Source organism: Anthonomus grandis, chromosome 10, assembly GCF_022605725.1.
Source record: "Anthonomus grandis grandis chromosome 10, icAntGran1.3, whole genome shotgun sequence".
Taxonomy (NCBI): Eukaryota; Metazoa; Arthropoda; class Insecta; order Coleoptera; family Curculionidae; genus Anthonomus; species Anthonomus grandis.
The window spans coordinates 23,999,602-24,024,365 of record NC_065555.1 but is presented as its reverse complement, the minus strand read 5'-3'; the positions used below and the strand labels follow the sequence as shown (position 1 = coordinate 24,024,365).

At 31.5% G+C, this 24,764-nt stretch overlaps 1 protein-coding gene across 2 annotated transcripts in view; it reads right to left on the bottom strand.

Moving 5' to 3' along the window:
• The window catches only part of LOC126741597 (myosin heavy chain 95F), a 205,661-nt gene that overhangs the window by 90,059 nt on the left and 90,838 nt on the right, over positions 1-24,764 (bottom strand). For both annotated transcript variants that reach the window (XM_050448084.1, XM_050448085.1), the window contains exons 7-10: positions 22,707-22,941; positions 14,462-14,636; positions 4,452-4,609; positions 4,095-4,380 (exon numbers count right to left, since the gene is read on the bottom strand). In XM_050448084.1, coding sequence (XP_050304041.1) covers positions 4,095-4,380; positions 4,452-4,609; positions 14,462-14,636; positions 22,707-22,941 — 854 coding nt within the window. The remainder of the gene's footprint in view (positions 1-4,094; positions 4,381-4,451; positions 4,610-14,461; positions 14,637-22,706; positions 22,942-24,764) is intronic.

Sequence of the window (24,764 nt, the reverse complement as noted above, 5' to 3'; positions counted from 1 at the left end):
GAACTGTCATTAAGTTTTCACTTCGACTTAAAGTAGTTAAATAAGTAATTTGATTTAAACGTGCTTAAAAAAATAATGCCTAGTTTCACAAACATTGAATATCGGGACATCTTATTTATTTACGGTGTCGCAAATGGAAACTCGCGGGAGGCAGCAAGGGAGTATGCGCTTCGTTTTCCTAATAGACGGCAACCCCATAGAAGTACATTTGCAGAAGTGTTCAGACGCGGTGGGGAAACTGGAGGCAAGAACCTGCGATTATGAGAACAGAAGATAGATCTAAAAGTACTCGCCTAATCTCTGCAAGAATGGGGAACAGATCAAATATTTTGGACAGATGAAACAACATTTACAAGAGCCGGAATAATGAATTTAAGAAATAACCATATATGGCATACAGAAAACCCTCATGCGACTGTTGTTTCACATTTTCAGCATGAGATAAGGGTCGACGTATGGATAGGATTAATGAGAGGTCACCTTTTCGGGCCTGTAATACTTTCTGATCGGCTCAATTCCAATGAGTTTTCAAATTTATTAAATAATGACTTCGTTGACTTTCTGGAAGAAATCCCCTTAGCCACTAAACAGGAACTTTGGTTTCAAATGGACGGATGCCCAGCCTATAATGGCAGAATTGTGCAAAATTCCTTGAATCAATGCTTTGGGGAGAAATGGATCGGAAGATACGGTCCGGTCAGATGGCCGCCCAGAAGCCCTGACCTTACGCCCCTTGACTTTTATATCTGGGGCACCTTAAAATTTAATGTTTTTAGTATTAACATTAATACTCGAGACGAACTAATTAATCGAATTAGTGTGTGTTGCAATGAAATGCGACAAAAACGCATTAAACTTGAACGGGTTGTTGATAGTTTCAGAAGAAGATGAACAAGAGGGAAGACATTTTAAAGAATTGTTATAATTTTAGGTTTGTTTAATGGAATTTTGATTTTTTAATTATGGTCAATCAGGGAATATTAAATTTGAAAATTTTCAATTTTTGTGTTTTTTTTTCTTTTGCCCATGATATTGCTGTGAAAACAAATAGCTATCACAAAAGTAAGTATATCATTGGAAAGCATATTAAATGCAGTAGTTTTTGCTGAAAAAAAACATGTCCTTATTTACAAATTTTAGAAAAACGACAACGAAAAAGATACCACTAATTTTGCACATTTCCCAAATATTACATTCAACTTCTGATAACACCCGGTATAAAAAATTACTCAAAAACTTAAATATACCCATCTTATAGCAAATTTAATTCTCTTTCAGATGGTATATCTAAATTTTATGTGGTGGTAAGAATAACGGAGATATTCTTGTTTATATGAAAAAAAAACAAAGAAATTTGGTAAAATGAAAAAATGTTAAATACCAGAACAACTAACAACTTTTCGAAAAAATGTTATACGACTTTTTTGTTGCAAATGACTTGTTTAATCACCTCTTAAAGTTTGGCGGTTTTTATAGTAGACAACTTGTATATTGTATTACTTTAGAAGCAATAAAATTCTATTGTCTATTGTCTAATTAAATTAATATTAAGTTCTTATTATACTAATTATGCTAACTATTATTACCAACTTAAGGTCATTTTTAAGTTATATTTGCAGTCAGATTTATACTATAATTGTTGATAACTTTTGTGTGTTTTACTAGTGCGGATTTGGATAAAATTTAAGCAACTATAAATTCTTCTTTTTCTCATACAGTTACGGCTTATATTACATACGGCTGATACCGCCGTAGCACCCCTGAGTATACTATACAAATACTATACAGGGTGCCCTATTTGCTATGTGTGACTATTGCTATTTCCGAAATTATAGGAGATACGAGGGCGTTTACATTAGAAAAAAAGTTGGCAATTTTGATGCTTATTCTAAATCCTTTTACAGCATTGCAAAATGTTTATTAGTTCGTGAATTGCAGGCTGATTTATAAGAAACGCCAAATTTTATTTTATTATTTCCAAAACTATTGGTTTTAGAACTTACTTTTAATTACAAAGTTTTATAATTTTGTGTGTTCTAAAAAACTTCACCTTTAATTTTTTTTATAACGTTTGGTATCTTGGCAACTGCTATCAACTTTTTTTTTTTTAAATACGGACCTGCATTTTTTATAACTTATTTTGAAAGCATTTTTTATTCCTTTAAAATGATGTATCTCATTCATACGTTTCCCAACGTTTCGACGTATTAATACCCATCATCAGGAATTTTTCCTTAGTGCGGATCTCACTTTTTAAATTGCTAAAAACTTAAATACTTTTAAATGTTTATTCTTTTTCCGATTATTTAAAATTTAATTAATTAAAAGCTTAAGCTTATTAAACTAGTGGTTATTTGTGTCAAACCCAATGAACCCTAATATATAATATGTTAAAAAATTTAGTTTTAAACTATGATACTTTCAATTCTTCAGTTTAGATGATTATGATACTTCAATTTAGTTGACTGTGACAGTACTTGAAGTCTGCGTTGTCATGATTACTAAACAAAAATAATATTTTTGACAGAAGTCATCAAATTTCGCGCCAGTTTGTTGTTTTATTAAGAACCAGGTTTATCAAACTATGCCTTAAAAGTTTAGAGGACCTAAGTTTAAAAATAAGAGAAGCGTACAATAAAATTTCAATTCATTCAACAACATTCAAAGAAAAATTGTAACCAATGAGCGAAAATGCTTACAAAATAATGGTCGCCATTTCGAACATTTAGATTAATAACAATTTATTTTATAATTATGTAAATATTATTTAATAGCCTTTATTTATTTTAAATAAGTTCTGGATTTATTTTCGTTCATTATTTTATTGTTTATTAAAAATAAATTTATTATAAAGTTAGTCAGATCATTGTTGTAATATTTATTTTTTTAAATACCTCCTTTTATTATTGATGTTTAACATTTAGTAGCAATAATGTTACCCAGCTAAACAAATAGGACACTCTTTAAAGGTTATTTACAAAACCAAGTCATTTTGTGTCTAAATGGAATTATTATTAATATTACCACTTTTATATTATTTTAACGTTTATAAATATTTTTAAATAACAATCAAAAAGATAAACTTTTTACTGTATTAATAAGTAATTAATTTACAATTAAAAAAAAATCAGGCCCGCATTAAGAAAAAATTCCTGATGATGGTTATCAATACGTCGAAACGTTGGGAGATGTATGTATGAGATAGATCACTTTAAAGGAATAAAAATGCTTTTAAAATAAGTCATAAAAAATGCAGGTCTATAATTAAGAAAAAGAAGTTGATAGCCGTTTCCAAGATACCAAAAGTCATAAAAAAAATTAAAGGTGAAGTTTAATAGAACACAAAAAATTATAAAAAAGTTTTTAAAACCAATAGTTTTGAAAATAATATTTTAAATGAAATTTGGCCTTTTTTATAAATCACCCTGTAACTCACAACTAAAAAAACATTTTGCAACGCTCTAAAAGGATTTAGAATAAGCATCAAAATTGGCAACTTTTTTCTAACTTAACCGCCCTCGTATCTTCTATAATTTCGGGAATAGCAATCACACATGGCAAATAAGACACTCTGTATTTAAAAACCAAATACTAACTAATCCAAATTAAGATGTACATGAATAAGACAATATTGCATTCCTATGTTTGTTATTTTAATGTTTTTTTTTAAATATTTTTAACACTTTACCTTAAATGAAAAACTCTTACATTACATTTTTAATTTTTTTATGTTTTCTTCGGTAGAAAAATTTATATTTTATGTTACTCTTAATATATATAGTATAATTTTCCTTTTTTTATTTATGGAAATTGTCCTACAACATCAAAGTAAAACAAAATTCCCATTCATAAAAATGGATCAATTTAAACACTTAGTTACATAAATAAATATTGTGAAATTTCAGTTTTTGTTTCCAAAGGGCTTTGAAATTTTTAAATTCTTTAAACGGCATTTTGTGAAGCATCAAATTTAGCATAATTTGAGAATGTCACGATTCAACCTAACGACTGCATCTCTTATACTTGAATTTTAAGACGTCAGTTACAATAAATTAATAAATATCATTAAACAATTATTAAATAAAGATGCTTACCGAAAATTCTTTCCCCATACTTTATGCACTTCCTCAGTAAAGTGCACATAGGAAGGTTTCGGTAGTTTGGACTCTTCATCCAAAATTGTCAAGATTCCTTTCACTTTTGACTCGATTACGTCTATGCAATCTTGATTGTCGGTAAAAGATATCTCTGGTACACTAAGACCCTCGCGCTTGTATAGTTCTTGCTCAAATTTGAGAATCCGCTCGTTGAAAAATTGCTGAAGCTTTTCATTGCAGTAGTTAATGCAAAATTGCTCAAAGCTGTTTACGGTAAAAAACTCTACAAGAAAACAAAGCAATAATATTTTTTATTACGAATATTAGAGCGAGCAAAAAAAATAATGTCCTTACCAAATCCAGCGATATCTAACACACCAATATAGTAGCTAGAAGCCTGGAACGGTATGCTTTGATTTATTCTTGTAACGATATAGTCAAATAGATTGCTATAGACAGCTTTCGCTAAGGCATCTCTGGCGTTATTGGCTTCATGGATTTTTAAAGGCACCCTAGGGAAAAAAAAGCCTAATCAGGATTGGGATCTAGTTTTGCTACCTTTCTTGGGTTTTCTTTTTTGCAAATTTTAAATGATTTTCTACCACCAGGGTGAGGTACTACAAATTAGTTTATAATTTGTCAAAATTATCAACGACGTTTACTTGATTCCATTGTCAATGAAAATATATGCGGTAGCGGTCATAACCAACACCACCAAAATAAAGAAATCTTTATTTCGGTGGTGTTGTCATAACTCACAACATTAAATCACGCGTTTATACATATTGTGGCCTAAACTTTTAAAAATGTGTATATAAAGTCCGTATGACTTCCGCCATCTCCATGAAACTTTGGAAACCTGTTAACTACAACTAGATGGTGTAACTACAACAACGTTACAACATCTATACCAGGTGGTGCGTCGCGAAGCGGAACATAGGAAAACCCATGTAAATTTTAAGGGGGGTCAATTATTGGCTTCCCTGTACATTTTATAGAAAAAATTTAAGATAACTTTTTGAAGAGACCAATCAGGCAAACCCTTGTGCCAAGTTTCAAAAAATTTTAATAAGCGAATCTTGAATTATTCAATTAAATGTAATTGCAAAATTAGCAAATCAAATCAAAAAGCAGGTAAAATCAAACGGGCACCAGTAAAATGAATATTGTCACTGACGTGAGGAAAAGTGTCAATAAATCAGTGACAGTCGATATCTGAAAACAAGTATGAATTATTCAATCGACGAAAAAATAGCCATAATTAAGTGGCATTATGCGGGAAACAGTTTTAGAGCAGTATCTGAAATGTTTTCAGTTTATTTCCCCACCAAGCCCATTCCGTCCATTTCAACTATTAAACGTATTGTCAATAAGTTCGAGTCCAAAGGTACCGTAATAAATAATTGTAAATGTTCAACTCAGGATATGGAAAATAGAGCCGAAGAAAGAGAGAACAAAGATCTTAATATTCTACTGAGTGTGGAGGAAAACAAGATGGTTAGTACGAGGGTTCTTGGGCAAGAGTTAAATAAACATCATACGACGGTATTGCGCACTTTCAAAAAACACAAATATTATTCGTATAAATTCGAAAAACATCAAGAGCTGCAGGAAGGAGATGAAGAGCGACGAATGGCATTTTGTTTTGAAATGATGGAAAGAGCAAATAATAGGAATTTTTTACGAAATATTTGTTTTACCGATGAATGTACATTTACCCTCAACAATGAACAGAATTGCCGGTATTGGAGCCAAGAAAATGATCATCGCTTTGTTTATACTCAGACACAATATCCCCAAAAAACAAATGTATTCGTGGGAATTATCGGACACCATATCATTGGACCCTCTTTTATGAACTATAACCTAACAGCTGAAACCTATTTGGACTTATTTCAAAATCAAATTGGACCCGCCTTGGAAGAAGTTGTTCAGGAAGATCAAATGATCTGGTACCAAATGTATGGTTGCCCGACCCATAATGCCCGTATGGTGGAAAATGCTTTTAACGGTAATATTATTAGTCCACGGTACCGGATACTTTGGCCAGCCAGGTCACCTGATCTTTTACCGAATGACTTCTTTTTGTGGGGTCATTTAAAAAATTGTAATGTCATTCATAAAAGTGTAAAATTTGAGAATCTAAACCAGTTACAAAACGCTATTTCGTTAGAATGTAATAAAATTTCCCAATATCAACTTAATAACGTTAGAAATTAATTTTATGATCGGTTAGGATATTGTTTAGCTGTTAATGGGGGGTTGTTTGAACATTTGATTAATTGATGTTTTTATGCAATTTATTTTTTTAAAAGTTATTGTATTTTATTTTATTTTTCCACACTTCCGATCTTCTGAGTTAAACATTTACAATTATTTATTGCAATGTCTTTGGACTCGAATTTACTAACAACAGGTTTAATGGTTGAAATGGACGAGATAGGCTTGAATGGGAAAATAAATTGAAAATAGTTCAGATACTGCTATTGGTTTAACTTCATCGTTATATTAAATAAAAGTTTAGATAAAAAAGTAATGTTAACGTGTCTTACTTTGAATGGATGGTTGTAAGATTGATAAAAAGAAAAAAAAAACATTTCCTGTATTCGGATGTACGTCAGATTTGACAAAGCCTTATAACAAATTGTTTGCTGGTGGCTGGTGTCCGATTTTACCTGAACCTGAAAATTTTGTAATTTTGCAATTACATTTAATTGAATAATTTAAGATTCGCTTATTAAAATTTTTTGAAACTTTGCACGAGGGTTTGTCAGATTGGTCTCTTCAAAAAGTTATCTTACATTTTTTCTGTAAAATGTACAGGGAAGCCAATAATTGACCCCCTTAAAATTTACAAGGGTTTTCCTATGTTCCGCTCGGCGACGCACCACCCGGTATAACGTTCATCCAGTTATATCAGCTGTTCAGTGGCAGTTTATGTAATAGTATCAAAGCAGTCACTGTCGTCGTTATTAAATATAAATAAAACTATGGAACAGAAGAGTTACAAATAACTTTTTTGGATGCTACCAACGATCGCTTGTGTAAAAAAAAGAATTGCGTTAGACCTGAGTTGTGGAAAGACTGCTTTTTTTTCCTCTTACACCATAACGCACCACCACATACCACGGAGACTAACAAAAACAATATTCCTGTGCTCAGGCACTACCTGATCACTCCACTATCTGTAGTTTCTAAAATTAAAAATGTAACCTAAAGTTGAAGAAGTAGTGCAATCTTGCAGTGGAGTTAATAGATCAATGGGTAACTAAAAGTCTAAAAGAGACACCAAAAATTTACATTTCTGCTATAAAAGTAATAAACTAGGTTTACTAGAAACTTTAGAGATAAATAGGGCTATACAGAATAATGGTATTATTACATGTGTCAATGATCAAATAAATCATAATAAATTCATCTACACACTTTTTTAATAAATTTATAACGCCTTTTCATTCTCTCATATTAAAGGCACCCTATCTTTTAAAAATGTATATAGGTCTTTTGTTCTCAGTTCTTGTTTACAAAACAATTATCGTATTGTCGTAATGGTGTGATTTTAAGGTTTTTGTAGATCCAGGTTTGGTCCCATTCTCATGTATTTTAATTTAAGTTTTATGTCTTCAACATTATATTTAAATACAAAAATCTCATCCATTATTCTCTAAGAGACCAACATACAAAATTGAACCAACCAAATTAAATATTTAAAAAAATAAATATTACCCGAAAGCCCCTTAAGTGCCTATAAGTGCCTATATACTATGTTATAGTACTTCCAGACAATCAAATGAGTGAATTTTTCAGATATGAAAATTAATTTACTGAATTTAAGAAGAAATGTTTATACTGAAACATCATAACATAATTAAATAAGTCCGGCGAATATACCTACATTGTTGTAAAAACAAGGATAATTAAAGATATATAAAAATCCATCTGATCTGAACAACTTCCCGGCATCTGTCACCTGCCAGCTGCCAAGCGCTAAGGTCACCATAATAAGGTCACAGGCAATGAGTACCATTGACATCTAAATATAGAGACATTTAGAACCTCACCCTGGATGGATTATATGCATTAAATTTATAAGTTACTTGCTATTTAAGTTTTCTTCGTAAAAGTGTAATTTAATTAAAAAGTGTACATTTCTGTTATAATCCATTATCTTACTGCCGCTTCTAGCGGTTACTATGACAACCGTCATGCCCAACTAATCAACAATCCTTGAGCCGTGTTACTATACGGCTTTTAATATTAGGCCAAATTTAAACTGCCAATATTTCGAAAACTATCAATTTTTGGACTAGATAACCTTATACAAAGTTAACCTTATTTTTAATTATCTTTATGAAAAAATTATAAAAATAGGGGGTTTTCTTTTAAAAAAATTGACTTTTAATGATTTTTTCATTTTAATTTTTAATGCTAGTTTTTGACCCCCCTGTATCTTTTTTTTTGCCAAATATTAAAATAGTCTTTTAAAGTGGTCCTTCCTCTAAAATGAAACCAAAACTAACCAATATATAAAGGCTACTAAAAGGGAGTAATCGGTAATTATGTTAGTGCTTATAAACATAGGTTTTCACATGAAATTAAAAATATGTCAAAAACGGTTAGACTTAGGTATAGGACATTATATACAAAATATACTTAGAATTTCACGTAAAAGCCAAAAATGTAAAAATATACAGGGTGTTCCATTTAAAATAACGAAGTTGACACCTACTTCCGATAAAACCGGAAACGTTACAACTGTCAAAATATTTTAGTTGTGTAGCCCCCATCGACTATGCCATGTTGCCAAATTTTCAAAATTTTTGAAAAATTAGTTTCCGAGATATCGATCGCGTCTATTCGTCGTGAGACACCCTGTATAACTTTTTGAAGACTACGCTTTAAATTAATTTATGATATCTGCTAGAATACAATCAATTTTGTTTTTTCTTGCCAATTCTCATTTATAAAGTATAATTTTTTTCAAAATGCCTAGAATTTCTTCTTGGTAAAACATTAAAAATCGGGAGATTTAAAAAAAAAAGTAAAAAAGAATATTTTAAAAACCATAGCATTGAAAATCATTCATTCGGATTCAAATATTAGTGAGGTAATTAGATCGCTGTCTTCATCAGAGGACATTTATCAATCTGAAATATTAGAAATTCCTCAGAATGCCGACATAGCAGATATCGATGATGATGAAGTAGAAGCTATAAATAGTACTAATAAGGTTACCGAGCTTACTGACATTTCTAAAAACAGAGACCAGTAGTGAGCTAAGGTTGAGGGTAATAAACTATAACATAAGTCAAGATTTTTAATAGAAAAATCCAAATATTATTCCTTCGGATCTCTTAGAATAACAAAATCAAACCTTTCCTCTTGAATTTTACACCTATAAATTTACGCCATCTGGTAAGTGTTAATAGCGTTCGCTAATAAAACAATTATATTTTAAGCGAATTCTTTATAAAATAAAAATATATATCGCTTTTATTACAAATAAAATAATTAGGGTAATTCCGGGAGAGATGGCCCGCCGGGTGAGATGGCTCTTTCTAATATTTCCTAAATATATTTGATTTACGGCAATGTAGCTTTAGACACATCCTATTCAACGTGCTGTATATATCGTGATCCATGTTTGCGGTTTTTTTCTACACTTTAAGGTAAGTTTTGCTAAAAAAAATAGTTTACAAGCATTAAAAATATTTAAGCTTAAAAGTAATGTATAGTTTTTTTCTGAAAATTTTGTTTTTTTTTCAAGTTTTTGTTACTCCTTTTGAGTTTGTGCATTTTTGAGGTTATGTTAATGCACCCGTACCTCTAAAATTTAATAAATCTTAGGAGATATGTAGTGGGCCATCTCACACCCTGACTTTTGGGATAGATGGCCCAACTACTAAACGGGTTAGTTGACCCATGGGCCATCTATCCCGGAAAACAAAAATATTTTTTTTATTTAATCCTTACAAAAATCTAAGTCTAAAATTGGCATTTAAGTATACAATTTAGACATCCAAAGTATATAATTGTATTTTTTAGAGTCATGCCGACTGACTGCATTAGAAAAGGTTCAGTGCAAAGAGGAAATGGACTGAAGAAAATTTAGTCAATGCTGCAGAAGCTGTCAGAAATGGTGTTATGGGTATCAGAGAGGCATGCCGTAATTTTAACAACATTCCACCACCAACATATCGCAGGCGCTTCAAAAACAATGATTTCCAGAAACGAGCTCTTGGTCCACCTTGTGTTCTTGGTATCGAAAATGAGAAAAAAATTAGGCTACATATCCAGAAATTACAGAAACATGGATTTGCACCAACTTGTGAATGCGTCGGAGCAATGGCATTTAACTTGGCAGAGCAGTTGAAAATTAAACACACATTTAATAGAGAGAAAAAACTGGCTGGGTATGATTGGTTAACTATGTTTTTAAAACGAAACCCCGACTAAGTATTTGAAAACCTGAACGGGTGCCACTAGCCTGTTGTAAAGGAATGAATAAGACAGATGTTTCTCTGTATTTTAATTTACTTAAAACCACATTAATCGAAGGAGAAATAATGAACAAAGCTGGTCACATATTTAATATGGACGAAACGGGCTTACAATTAAATAATAAACCTGGTTATGTTATTGCTACAAAAGGCTCAAAAAATGTTGCTGCAATTACTGCTTCAGAGAAGGGAGAAACCATACCACCTACTTATATATTCAAGGGGAAAAATAAAAAAGCTGAGTTTGAAGATGGAATGCCCCCTGACTGTTTATATGAATGAAAAATCAATTTATACCACGTAAACCGCAAGGAAAAGTTCTACTTTTACCGGATGGGCATGCTAGCCATTGCAGCTCATCAGAGATGCTTGAATACGCTGATGAATATGGTGTTATTCCTCTTTGCCTGCCTAGTCATACCACACAGTTTCTCCAACCTTTAGATAGATGTTTTTTTAAGAGCCTTAAAGCTTTCTTTAATAATGCTTGCAACACATTTATTAGAACAAATCCAACTAGGAAAATTAACCGGTTACAATTTGGCCAGCTGCTATCTGAGGCGTGGTCAAAAGCTGCGACAGTTGAGAATGCTGTATCTGCTTTTAGGTTAACAGGTGTTTGTCCCTTTAATCCTTCAGCCATACCAGAGTACGCATATTTGGGTGACAGTTAATAATGATGCAAATAGAGCTAATAATTATGAAAATCAAATTCCAAAACAAGAACAAGCAATACCATCCACGTCAACGTCAGGCTTGAATAACATACCATCGGAACGTGATGAAGATCAAAATCAGGACACACCCGGAACACTGTTAAATAAATTTTCGCCTGTTCCAAGCACATCAGGTAATATTGAAAATGTACGAAAAAGAGCAAAACAGGTAGCTTGCGTCCTAACATCTCCGGAAAATATTCAAAAACAAAAATGGACTAACGCGCGTAAGAAGGACAAAGAAAAGAAAAAAGAAATTAAAAAAAAATACGACGATTATAAACAAGCAAAAACAAAAAAATAATGATGATGGGTCAAATGATTCATGTATAAGGAACAAACTAAAAACATAAAAGAGAAAAATAAATTAAACCTAACCACCCAAAAACCAAGAGCGAAAAAACTTAAATTAAATAAAGACGACTCATCCACAGATACTGACACATCAGACGACTTCGAATCTCAGGATTGCTCACAAGAACACGATTCTACAGAATGCCTTGGATGTGGCGAGATATACAAACTCACAATTAAAACTGATGACTGGATTCAATGTATTTACTGCACAAGGTGGTTCCATGAAAGCTGCTCTAAATATTTGAATCTCTGTGACCTATGTGGAAAAATTTTATCAAAAAAGCGATGTTGAATTCAGTTTTTTTAATGGCCGTCTCACCCAGTATGGATGAGCCAACTAACCCATAGCACCTGGGAGAGTTGGCCCATTCAGCTTATTTTTTTAAAACTGTTTGTAGAGTTATATTTTTTAGTTTTTCTTTAAATGTTACTTTTGACGTTAACTGGAATAAATGCTTAAGTTAAATCTCTTTTCTTTGGTTTGATTAACTTTTGGGTTTTCATTTTATGTCATTTTTTAAAAAAGTGAGCTAACTATCCCGGACTTACATTATGTTATATTAGTGTTTCTTATAAAATTAATTAGTTTTATCTAATGACGCCATTTTTTAATGACGTATATTTAGGTTTATTTCCGGCATGTTGCCTTTAACGAATTAAATTAAATGCAAATTCAATTCTAAGAAAAAAAATACTTGAATTACGATTTAGTTTCTGTAAATAATATAGGTGTAAGGCAAAATTGAGCGAAAAAATTGACATTTTTTAATCGTAATTTTAGGATTTTTTTAACCTATTCAAAATCTTTATTATTTCGAAGGGGCATCAAAAATGAGTTAAGAAAATTCGCTGCGCAAGAAAATATTCAGCCGGAGAACCCTAAAATAATGTTTTTCATTGTAATAATCATTACAGGTATAATCAGTAAGCCGCCATGATAGGCGTGGTGTTGTTTTCAATTATGTCATTTAGCTTTTCTTTTTACAAGAGGAATGGAGCTTAGCTTATAAACTGTTAATTTTATTAATCTCTATGAATGTGATAAAATAATCTCAGCCGAATATAAATTGTGATGATTGAAATATTTTATAATGGTAGTTATATAGTCTTATAAGTTAGTAATAAAACAACAATACAATAATTTTGTAAATGCTTCATTATAGTCTGGAACTGATTTTATAGTCTTATATAAAACTTTTAAACGAGTTTAATGAAATAAAAATATTTTATTAGCATGGGCCCTTTTTGAGTTTATAGATTTATAAATGCTTATAAGAGCATCAGCATTGACGACAATAAAGTTTTTTATAATGTTATATAGCGTGCTATATGATAATTTCAAGGACATTTGTGTTGCTTGGGTCGTTTTAAAACTTTTGAGACTGACCTATTTTGCTTGAATTATTTTGATGTTGATTAATATTTAATACTTTTTACATTAACATTAGACCTATATTTAAGTTTATATATTTTTATTACTTTAATTAATACTTTAATATTATTACTTTAATATTAAAAAATTAAAGACAGCGCGGAAAGTTAAATATCAAAAGAATAAGCTTACGGCGATACTCCGTAAGACGGAAGCAGAACAAGTAAAGACGGTCGACACGTGTTTCTGCTTTTTGGCTTCTTCAGGACAGGGCAACCAGAGAACCAAAGGAAAACGTAAATGAAAAAAAACATAAGGGATCACGAATAGGAGCAAACAACTAATTTGTTTAATCAGCTCTATTAACTCCGGTTTTGGAACAAAGATACAGAACCCTCACTAAGGAAGCATAAGCTACCCATGTGATACAACCTTAACCAGAGTCCATATAGTTTCGAAAAATTAGAGAGAGCGCGGAGAGTTAAATATCAGAAGAATAAATTTATCGGGATACTCCGTAAGATGGAAGCAGAACAACCTGCCCTGAAGAAGCCAAAAAGCAGAAACACGTGTCGGAAGATACTATATTTATGTTTTTATGTTTTTTTGTTATGTTGACTTGTTAGCTTTCATAAATGAAATAAACAAAACGTTTTTTACACATTCCAACTAAAAAACAAACTAATAATAAAAAAAAAACAAACTTAAATACGGATTTTTCTGATTTTTGAAGCTAAAATTTATTAAAGATTAGGTTGTGATACATCAATGTATTAAAAAAAAATAGCAAAAATTTAACGTTAAAATAAACAGGGTGTTCCATTTAAAAAATACAAGTTTGTGCCCAATCTTAAAAACAATGAATTAATTTTTTTTTTAAATACGCCGTTGACTTTATGTAAAAATATATGTTATAAGCAGTTTTCGTTTTTTTTTTCTATCTTATACAGGCCCTGAGCAATAATATCCTCATCTCCAAAAGTGAACATTTTAATTTTCGCCCTGTATTTCAGGCACAAAAGTAGTTGGAATATTTCTATTTTTAACACCGGTATTTATTGACGTTTGACTATGAGATTTTTTAGGTACTAACGCTTAAAGTAATTCTAAATTTTTAATTTTTTAGGTTTTCTTTAGTAATAGAAAAAATTATACTTGTGTAAAATCTCCTTTCCTTATTCATATGGATAATGTGAATTGTATAAAAAAAGGAAAATTGTATACACTAGTTCCACGATTAGCTAGGCCTAATTTTTCATTAAAAATTACTTTTTTCCACTCAAAAACACATATTCACATTTTTTGTAAAATATTATTCAAAAATACTTTACATTTTAGTTATTTACATTAAAGATATTTTAATCCTTAATTACATAAACAAGGCAATATTTAGCAATTTATATAAATGTATACACTTACATGATAACAGTTCCTTTAAACCCTCCTCTGGCACTTTGCATGACTCTAGACACTAAGGCCTGCCTTAGTTCTTCTGGGTCTATTTCCAATAATTTTGAAGCTATCAGTAGGGCCTTTTCGCCACTTTTAGCGACGTGACAGCCGCCTCGAGTGTCGTCTGGATTGTCTTCGAATTCTATATGAAATTTAAACGTTATATTGATATAAAAAATAAATAAAATTAATTTCAATCACTCTTTCTACTTTCTTTAGTTTTTTCTTTATACATAATTTTTTTCTATAGGTTAGTTGTTTTCCTGAACTACTGTTCTATTCTTCAAAAACTGTGTAATCTTAAACGTTTTCATCTTTTAGTTCTTTGTAAATCAAGATACATGTTAATAAACTTCTGAAAAGTTTTTGCTATAATCTGATTCCATTGGCTGTAAAAAATAAGTAGTTTAAGGAAGATTTTTGAGTTATTATTTCCTTACAGGTATACTTCTTAGCTAAGCTTCTTCTAATTATTAAAAATACCAATGCCTACAGTAAAATCTTAGTTTTGTTAATTTTAATTATTTATCTTGATCGAACATAAACATGTAATACATGGTTGAAGAACATTTCTAAAGGGGAATTTGAAAAAGCTAAAAGAAACTTATTATGGCTATTATTATAATTAATATAATATTAAGGACTTCGGCCTTATTTAACAAAATGGACCTAAATTATTTTTTACTTTATTTTCAAATTCTTGCTCATTTCTTACCTCGCCCTAAAACTTTTGTTATTGTATCTTTTATAATAAATAAACATATATCCGTTGCTAATTCGAGTTTAAAGAAGTAGATGACAGATTATTTATAGGCAGTTTAATGCGCAACTTTTTCCTCATTTGGTCCACCCTGTATCTTTAACGGTTTCCAATATCCCCACATACATCATTTTAAAATTTTTTATAGGATAAATATTGCAAGAATGCGCAGAATTAAATAGAAAATTAATATTAAAATTGCTCGGCATTTTGGAAGTGCATCTCGGCAATGCAGAAAAAAAGATAAATGCGGAAATCTTATTAAAAACAATATCTGCTCAATGGAATATGTTTATAGAAATGTTCTGGAATATGTTTCTAAAGCAAAACACTGCTCAAAAGGCTTCTAGACTAGCTGGATATATTGTGGCTTATTTGTTATGATTTGTAAAAGGTTGTATAGTGAGTATGAGCAAAATTTTATTAAAAAAAATGAAAGAGTTTGAGTCTGTCAGTTTATCGCGAAAAACAGTAACAACACGAATTGATGCCATTGAGTCTAACGTGTTAACTCAATTTAGGCAGCGTATAGAAAACTTTACAATATTTTTTCGTGACTGTGGATGAAAGTACGGCTAAAAGTGATACTGCACAAATTATTAATCTTCACTAGATGCGTTGATGACGAATTTAATATTACTAAAGAGCTAGCTTGTTTGCAATCGATAAAAGTAAAAACGACGGAGCAAATAATTTATAACAAATTTTTCTAATGCCTTCAAAATTCAAATGTGTCATTTTGAAATTATGCAATATAATTATACAGGGTGTTCCATTGATCATGTTACAAACTTCTAGGGCAGATAGAAAACGTCAAAAGAAAAACAAAAGTTAGTTACATTAAACATGGGTCCGGAAAAAGCTCTTTGAAAATAACCTTTAAAAACTAGTTTTTTTTTAATAGCTCCGGAACTACTTTAGCTACCGCAACCAATTTTGGGAGGTAAATTATTGTTAGTACGTTTATTCTTTTGAACCTACTAAATAAAAAAAATATTTACCAGGGGCTTCAGAATCAGGGGGGTATTTGGTAAATTTAGGCCCATTTCTTTAAGACTTTAATTTCTGCCCGTTTGGGCATTAGATTATGATGTTCCTATGCTTTTTACATAAAAAATGAGCTCTTAGTAAAAGTCGGTAAATGGTAAATATCACCGTTTTTGTGAAAATTAACGAAAAACAAGTTATGAGATACAAAAATGAATTACCTATTATTATTAATAAACAATTAAAAAAAAAATCTGGCGTAAATAAAAAATAAATGTTTAAAAAAAGTTAAGGTAGCCACTTTATTAAATTGGTACTCAAATTAATTAACTGTCACTTTAATTACCTTGAGGCATAAAATGTTTAAATGATTGTAAGTGTAATAAAAAACCAACAAATTAACAATTTTAGAAACGTAAACAAATTTTATTAAAGATTGGTATTACAAAAATAAACTTAAAATATTAATTGCTCAAAATGCCGGCCGCCACGATCGATATATTTATTGTATCTACGCACCATATTAAGGTTGACGTGGTTAAACATATCAGGCGTGGTTTGGATTACTTCAGCAGCTGCGGAAATTCTGGCCACCAGGTCTTCTTCTGACTCGACTGGAGTTTCATATACGAGACTTTTCATATGCCCCCAAAGAAAAAAATCTAAAGGTGTCAAATCTGGTGAGCGCGCTGGCCAGGAGACAGGGCCTCCGCGGCCAATCCAGCGCCTTCCAAAATTTTCATTCATAAACTCGCGGACAATAAGTGAAAAATGAGCTGACGCTCCATCGTGTTGTAGCCATAAGTTCTGTCGTATATTTAGGGGCAGATCATCTAATAGTTCTGGCAGTACATTTCTTAAAAAATTTAAATAAATATTTCCCGTTAAACAAGGAGGCAACATAATTGGACCAATTAAGCGTTCTCCAACAATGCCGGCCCACATATTGACCGAAAACTTATGTTGATAGCTCCTAAAATGAATACCATAAGGGTTTTCCTCACTCCACACATGATTATTCTTAGAATTAAAAATGCCTTCTTTTGTAAATAAAGCCTCGTCAGTAAAAAGGATATATTTTGGAAATTGAGGTTCTTCTGTACACCGGTCAAGAAACCACTGGCAAAAATTCACGCGGGGCATAAAATCATTGGGTCCTAATGATTGCACCTTTTGCAGGTGGTAGGGCCGAAGAAGCTGTTCATTAACAACGTTCCATACCCTAACATGATTTACATGCATCGCATCAGCTACTGCTCGAGTACTTACTGATGGGTTATCTTCAAAATCGCTGAAGCACTTCTTCCTCAAAATCCGGGATTCGGATGTTCCTTTGCGCGCCATTATCTTGGCGTTTTATTTTAACGGAGCCAGTCTCCCTGAGCCGTTGATTGACCCTTTCAAAAAGTGTATGAGCTGGGATTCGCCTTTCGGGAAACCGCTCTTCATATAGTCGAGAAGCAGCTCTACCATTACATCGAACTTCCCCATAAATTAAAAGCATATCGGCGTATTTAGCAAAAGTGTAATCTTCCATTACTTAACCGTAATAAAAAGGGAATTAATATCTTGTAAAAAATACTGACAGTGGCAATGAATTAGCATTATTATTATTATTAAAATAATTAATTCAGGTGCTGTATCTTAGTTTGGTTTTAGTCAATTTCCACAAAAACGGCGATATTTACCGACTTTTCCTAAGAGCACCTTTTTATGTAAAAAGCATAGGAACATCATAATCTAATGCCCAAACGGGCAGAAATTAAAGTCTTAAAGAAATGGGACTAAATTTACCAAATACCCCCCTAATTTTGAAGCCCCTGGTAAATATTTTTTTTATTTAGTAAGTTCAAAAGAATAAGCGTACTAACAATAATTTACCTCCCAAAATTGGTTGCGGTAGCTAAAGTAGTTTCGGAGCTATTAAAAAAAAAGTAGTTTTTAAAGGTTATTTTCAAAGAGCTCTAGCTTCCTGAGGAAGCTTTTCCGGACCCATGTTTATATGAACTTTTGTTTTTCTTTTGACGTTTTCTATCTGCCCTCGAAGTTTGTAACATGATCAACGGAACACCCTGTAGATGGAACCGCAAATATGGTTGGAAAAAACTCGGGATTTTCTCAGAACCAGAATCCAAATTACGATGTTGTATTTTTACATTATATAATTCACCAGTACGTCCTTTGTAAAGCTGCAATAGATATTACCCATGTACTTAATGTAGTTTCAAAACTAATTAATATGATTCGATCTCGGGGCTTTATACACCGTCAATACAATTCCAAGAATTTCTGATTGAAGTGGATGCAGATTATTCTGACTTTCTTGTCACACACTAAACTAAGATGGTTAGGTTGTGGTTATACATTTAAACGGGTTTGGAACTTAAAAGACGAAACCTAAGATTTCTTAAATAATAAATCAGACAAATGGTCTGATTTCCAAATCTTCGAAGACAAAGATTGGCGTAAGATGTGATTTTGCATTTTTTATCAGTTTGCAACACTATAACAAACAATAATTGCAAGGAAAGAACCAATTTATAGATGAGACTTGGGATTGTCTGAAATCATTTAAAACTCAGCTGGTTTAACGCACTTTCCGCGTTTAAAATCCATATCACCTGTGAGTGAGAACAAACTAAAAGAATTCAGTCAAATTATTATTATGACTATTTCTAAACCCTGACTGTCCAATATATAACAGTTTATGTTGTTCAAAAAGTATTGTCTCAACTGCTGGCATACAATTGTCTCTATAATTTTATCAAAGACGGGCAATAAATTTATTGGTCGAAAATCTGCAGGAATCTTTGGAGAGGTTACCTTTGGTATTGGAATCATTACATTAGTTTTTAAATCACTTGGAATTATTCCAGCTGATAGGCACGAATTAATTAAATGCAATAAAAGGTATCCAATGACACTAAATAAATCTTTTACTAATTTCACACTAAGCACATTATCACTAGGTTTTTTATTTTTTAACCCAAAAACTGTCTTTTTCAGTTGTGACAGATTGACATTTTTCGGAGAATTAGACTTATCTTATTCTTATTTAGACTTATCTAAAGCTGTTTGTATTATGCTTATAAAATCATTATATACAATATTCACATCTGTCGAGGTGTAATTCCAATTCGCGCCCACCAGTTCCTTATTTATTTGGTTAATAGTCTCACGATTTATAGTTCTTTTCGAAGTATACAGTTTATTATGCCTGAAAGAATCAATGCAAGCTTATACTTCAATAACTTCATCGTCAATTATTACAGGAAAATTTCTCTGTATTTATGTGGCTTTAAACTCATTTATATAGATATGATCAATGAGCGTAGATGATGTATTTGTGATTCTTGTAAGGGCTTTAACAATCTGCCTAAAACCACTAGTTTCTGCAATAACTTTCAAACGCTTTGCTTCATTGTTTTTTTTTTAAGAGGTCTATATTAAGGTCACACAAAATAAATGTTTTCTGCTGATGTATTAGATCCTCATTTAATTTTTATTCAAAGTTGTTTAAGAACTGTCTGCAATTTGAGTTAGGTGATCTATATATAGATCCTATCAATAATGCCTCTTTTCCCACATGTAAAACAATCCAGAGAGCCCAATATTCATACTCCATCGCAACGTTCCATATAACAGAATGTGTTGCAACATTCTTAATGTAAATTATAGTACCCCCGGTTCGTCGACTATTCGAATAGCATAATTATTATAGCAGTATACCCTGGTATATCAACTTCTTTCTGTTCTATGTCGGATGTAAAATATGTCTCACCAATACATACTACTAGAGGGCTGCTGTTATATAATAACAGCAATATAATATATAGGTGGCAACCTTAGAACATTGAAAGGCTAGAATTAGCATTGCCGTGGAACTATGGGCAGTTTGTTTGCTTTGCAAAATCTCTGATGCAATGATGTCAAATGCTTATGTAGAAATGGCAAAAAAACATACTTTATAATACTTTTTTTTTATAAAAGGTAAAAACACAAAATCTACAGCATCACAAAAACATTTAATAAAATGACAAAGGTTACATGTTTCGCTCGACTAGAGCATCATGAGACCTAAATAATAATTAAGATGATGTAACCCGAAAAAGAGAAAATTCAACAAAAACTTACCATAACATACACAAAACACCTAACATATAAATAAACAAAGCTTACAATAAAGTGGCACTATCTATGTACAAAGTACTCAACTAAACAATCAAATCACCTTATACATTTCAGATTGATACAGTTCAATTCATTGTCATTTTATTAAATGTTTTTGTGATGCTGTAGATTTTGTGTTTTTACCTTTTATAAAAGTGTAGGACCAACATCTTTGGGATAATGGATAAATTTTTTGAGATACTTTATAATATCATAAAAATTTGTCACTGATTTTGACAGGCGCAAAATAATACTCCTCTTTAATAAAATTTTGTTCATAAAATATGCTAAGATACTCTATAAAGAAGTCAACATTCAAAGTAAGTAAAATGAATGTAGACAACGTCCCTATATTAGAGAAAAAAGCAACATCGCAACGCCGCTCGATTGCATTGTTGATTCCACCGACACTAACTAATCTTTACCAGTCGTCAAAAAATATTTACATGATAAATATTTATTATTAATAGATTATGCTGTAAATTATAAACAATATTACCGTTTAAGAACTCTTTATGCGTTTTTTTACCGTACTTCATTAGAGTAAAAGTACTTGTCTAAAAAAAATAATTTTTATGGAAATTAAATATTTTATAATTATTATAGATTTCCTAATAAAATTTTATTATTCTACGTTTATGACGACGGTTAGCCCTTGATATGATGTAACAATATCAGTATTTACTTGTGAAAATATCGGGTTAAATCGTATTTTTCCCATGGTGCGGCACAAACAGCTCAAGTTTTTACTATCGTCACAGTTCACACAAACACTCAAATGCTTCTTTTTTTTTAACCAAAAACTAAAGAAAAAATACAGAACATCACAAATGCCGAATATAAGCACAAAGCCGTTTGTGTTTACATTTCGCAAGATGTCATCAGCTTTTGCCTGCGGTGTTGCCATTTCACATTTTTTAGAAGCGGTTTTAAGAATAAGAATGTTAATAATTTTTTTTTGCTTTGAAGATGTTATTTTTGTGCTTAAAATAACATATATCTATTTCTACTTTTTATTTTTAATCCAAAATCTAATATCAATAAGTTAAATTAACATTATTATATGTGTTGATATATAGCTGAAAATTTCCTCATTTGAAAATGCGTGTAAACTTGACAACAGAGAATCGATGAATATGTTTGTAAGCAGAACAGCCCCTTGCCACTGTTCACATGTTGAACTTAAACAAAGTTGTTGTTTACTAATTATAGCCTTTCAATGTTCTAAGGCGACAACGTTACAATGCTGATAATATGTTGGATGGATAGGACAAGGACTGTTATATTTTAAAAAATCTGTCTCATTTTCTACAGGGTGATCCATTTTTATCTAGGACGTCGATTTCTCCTAAAAGACTTGATTCAGACAGAACTTCAGATAGAACTATATGACGGTGGGGGTCACCATTGAGTCAAGTTTTAATTCTAAATCCAATTTAAAATTCTACATCTAAAATGATTTTTTTTAAACTTTTGTGGCGACCTTAATAAAGTAAAATCCCGAAAAACAGTCTGTTAGTTTAAATTTTAGAGCTACTCTAAGTTATAAGCAGGTATTGAATGTGCCTTGAACCGCAAGTATTTGCAACCTTGTGCATATTGACCTCGCTGTCCATTTTTTTGACAAGGTCACGATTTTCATGTGGAGAAATATTGCAAAAGCTCTCAAAAACTATTAATTCAAATATGAGAATTTTCTAAGAAAAATACAGGTTACAGGTACTAATTATATTATTTATTTGATATATTAGTGGGTTTAACTTAGTTAATTTTAAAAACACTTCTTTATGTAAACTTATTTAAATAACTACCTGCCACGTTAAAACAAGTAGATAACTTTTAAATATTTAAAAATAAACTAAAACGACTTATGCCTTGATATGATATCTAAAATTAGCAACATGTTGAAAGTCAGTCCTACCTAATCAACGTCTGTACTTTGTATTGTTTGTTAGTATTTTTGTAGTTATTATAGTTGCAGAGTTTTACATATGTGTAATTAGATTTTTAAGTATGTTTTTTTTTGCTGTTTTAAATAAGTTATTTAAGATTATTAGTTACTTACAATATATCGGTTTCTGTTTCCCAAATTGTCTTATTCTATTATATATGTAACAGCAAAGGGCCAAATAAAATAGTAAACATTAATTAAAACAATGAACGACAGGGAAGAAAAATTCCCAAAAAAAATCGTGTATTTGAGTAATAATGACCATTTTGTTTTCCCGATATTCAAAAATTATAATACCAATTGGCAACTTGAGTGAAAAAAGTTATAGTAATAAGAAAACTTACCTATATTTCCCAAATGTAATACAGCCGCCACTGTGGTATAAATATGCAACCTTTCAGCTTCTGACATTCCTAATCTTGCCAACGCCAAATCGAGTTCCTTAAAATCGTTAATGTCATCGATAAGAATATCACGAAGAGAGCCTCGTTTCCGTTGGTCAGCGCTTTTGTGACTGTCCGTTAATGTCTTTTCTGTTGCAGTCGTTGCAAAATATCGGGTACAACCATGTTTCAGGTACTGAAACATAGCATATAATGTAAATCTAATGTTTTTTTTTATTACAAGGTTTCATTTAAATTTAACAAATTGAATCAAACTTTAAATTACAGTAATTAAATATTTTATACATTCGTATTGGACGTGGTAAGGGTGATATAACCTAAAGTACAGTGTAGGTAAGACTTAATTCGATTAGAAACTCAGATAAACAATTTTTTGACCTTTAAACGGCAGTTTAAACTTTTAAAAAGGCGCCAACTTGAATCTCAAAATTAAATAGACAGAGGAGTCGCCGTCATTTAAAAGGTATGTTCTATAGTCAATTAGAGCCAAATGAATTCCAGATAATAGAAAGGTATAAAATACCAGTCCATACATTAACCTTCTGAGGGTACTACGTACTTTTTGCGATATACAAGTGTTTATTTTATTCTGTTGAGTAACCGACGGCAACAGATGGATTGTGACGACCATGAATAGGAAAAGACGACTTGTCAGTGAATAACATATTTTCTATAAATGTAGGGTTTAGGTTCGTCCATTCCATCATTTCTTCACAAAATTCCATCCATTTCAGCTGGTCCTCATCAAAAATTTCTTGAATAGTCCGCAATTTATAGCATTTAAATTTACTTCGCTTTAAAATACCTCGCACAGTTCGCGGCGGAATATCAAGCTCATCAGAAATTTGGGTATTGTTACAAAGAAAGTTAACCTCAGCCACACTGCAAACAGCAATTTCTCGAAGTTTTTTTCTGGCCCCCAACTGTCGAATAGGTGGTTTTTTGACATTACGATGGCATTTACTATACATTCTTGCACACAGCCATCCCTATAAAATTTTGCAATAATTGTCGTGATCCTAGAACGCACCGGCACGGGTTCGTTTGGATATTCAAAGGCAAATATCCGCGGCTGAATTACCCGCGTAATACCATTTAATAGTTTGTGTTTTTTGCTCAACGGTATAAGTAGACATGTTTTGTTTAATAACACGCAACAGAATTAACCAGTACCTAACTTACGCTCAGTCAGCGGTCGAATGTAAAATAATCCCGTTAAAAAAATATGAAAATAGAGTTGTCGATGAAGCATGCCAAGTTGAAGTACTAGGACAATTTGCTATGGATCCAACTTTGTCTATACCAAAGGCCGCAAAACTAACAAATATTACCACTGGTTCCATACATAAAGTTTAAAAAAAAAATAAGTTTTTCCTTATAAAATTCATATTCTTCATGAACTCGGAGAAGATGATTTTGATAGGAGAATGTTTGGGTATGAATTTATGGGAATGAAATAATCGGGCCTTTTTTTTTGGAAGAAAATTTGGTCGAAACTGGCGAAATTTATTTAAACCTTTTAGAAAATGCAATATACCCTTCCATCAGCCAATCTATGGAGAATCAAGTAGATCTACATGGTGCTATATTATTGAATGAAAATAATATACATTTTCAGCAGGATGGAGCTCCCGCGCACTACTTTTTGGTAGTTCGAGAGTGGCTTGATGAAAATTTTCGAGAAAACTGGCAGACGTGGTGCAATCGAATGGCCTGCGCGGTCTCCGGACCTAACCCTATTAGACTTTTTTCTTTGGGGCTACTTAAAAAGCAGAGTTTATAAAACCCCACCTGAGAGTATTGAGAATTTAAAAAATAGCATATTTCAAGAATGCAGAGAAATTAGCGGGCAGACCCTTGCCAATGTTCGTAAGGAGTTTGAAAATAGGCTTTTTTATTGTCTTGCTAATAACGGCGCGCATTTTGAACATTTAATAAAATAAATTTATTAAACTAATTAAATTTGTTTTTCTACCCTACCGATTTACACTTTAATTG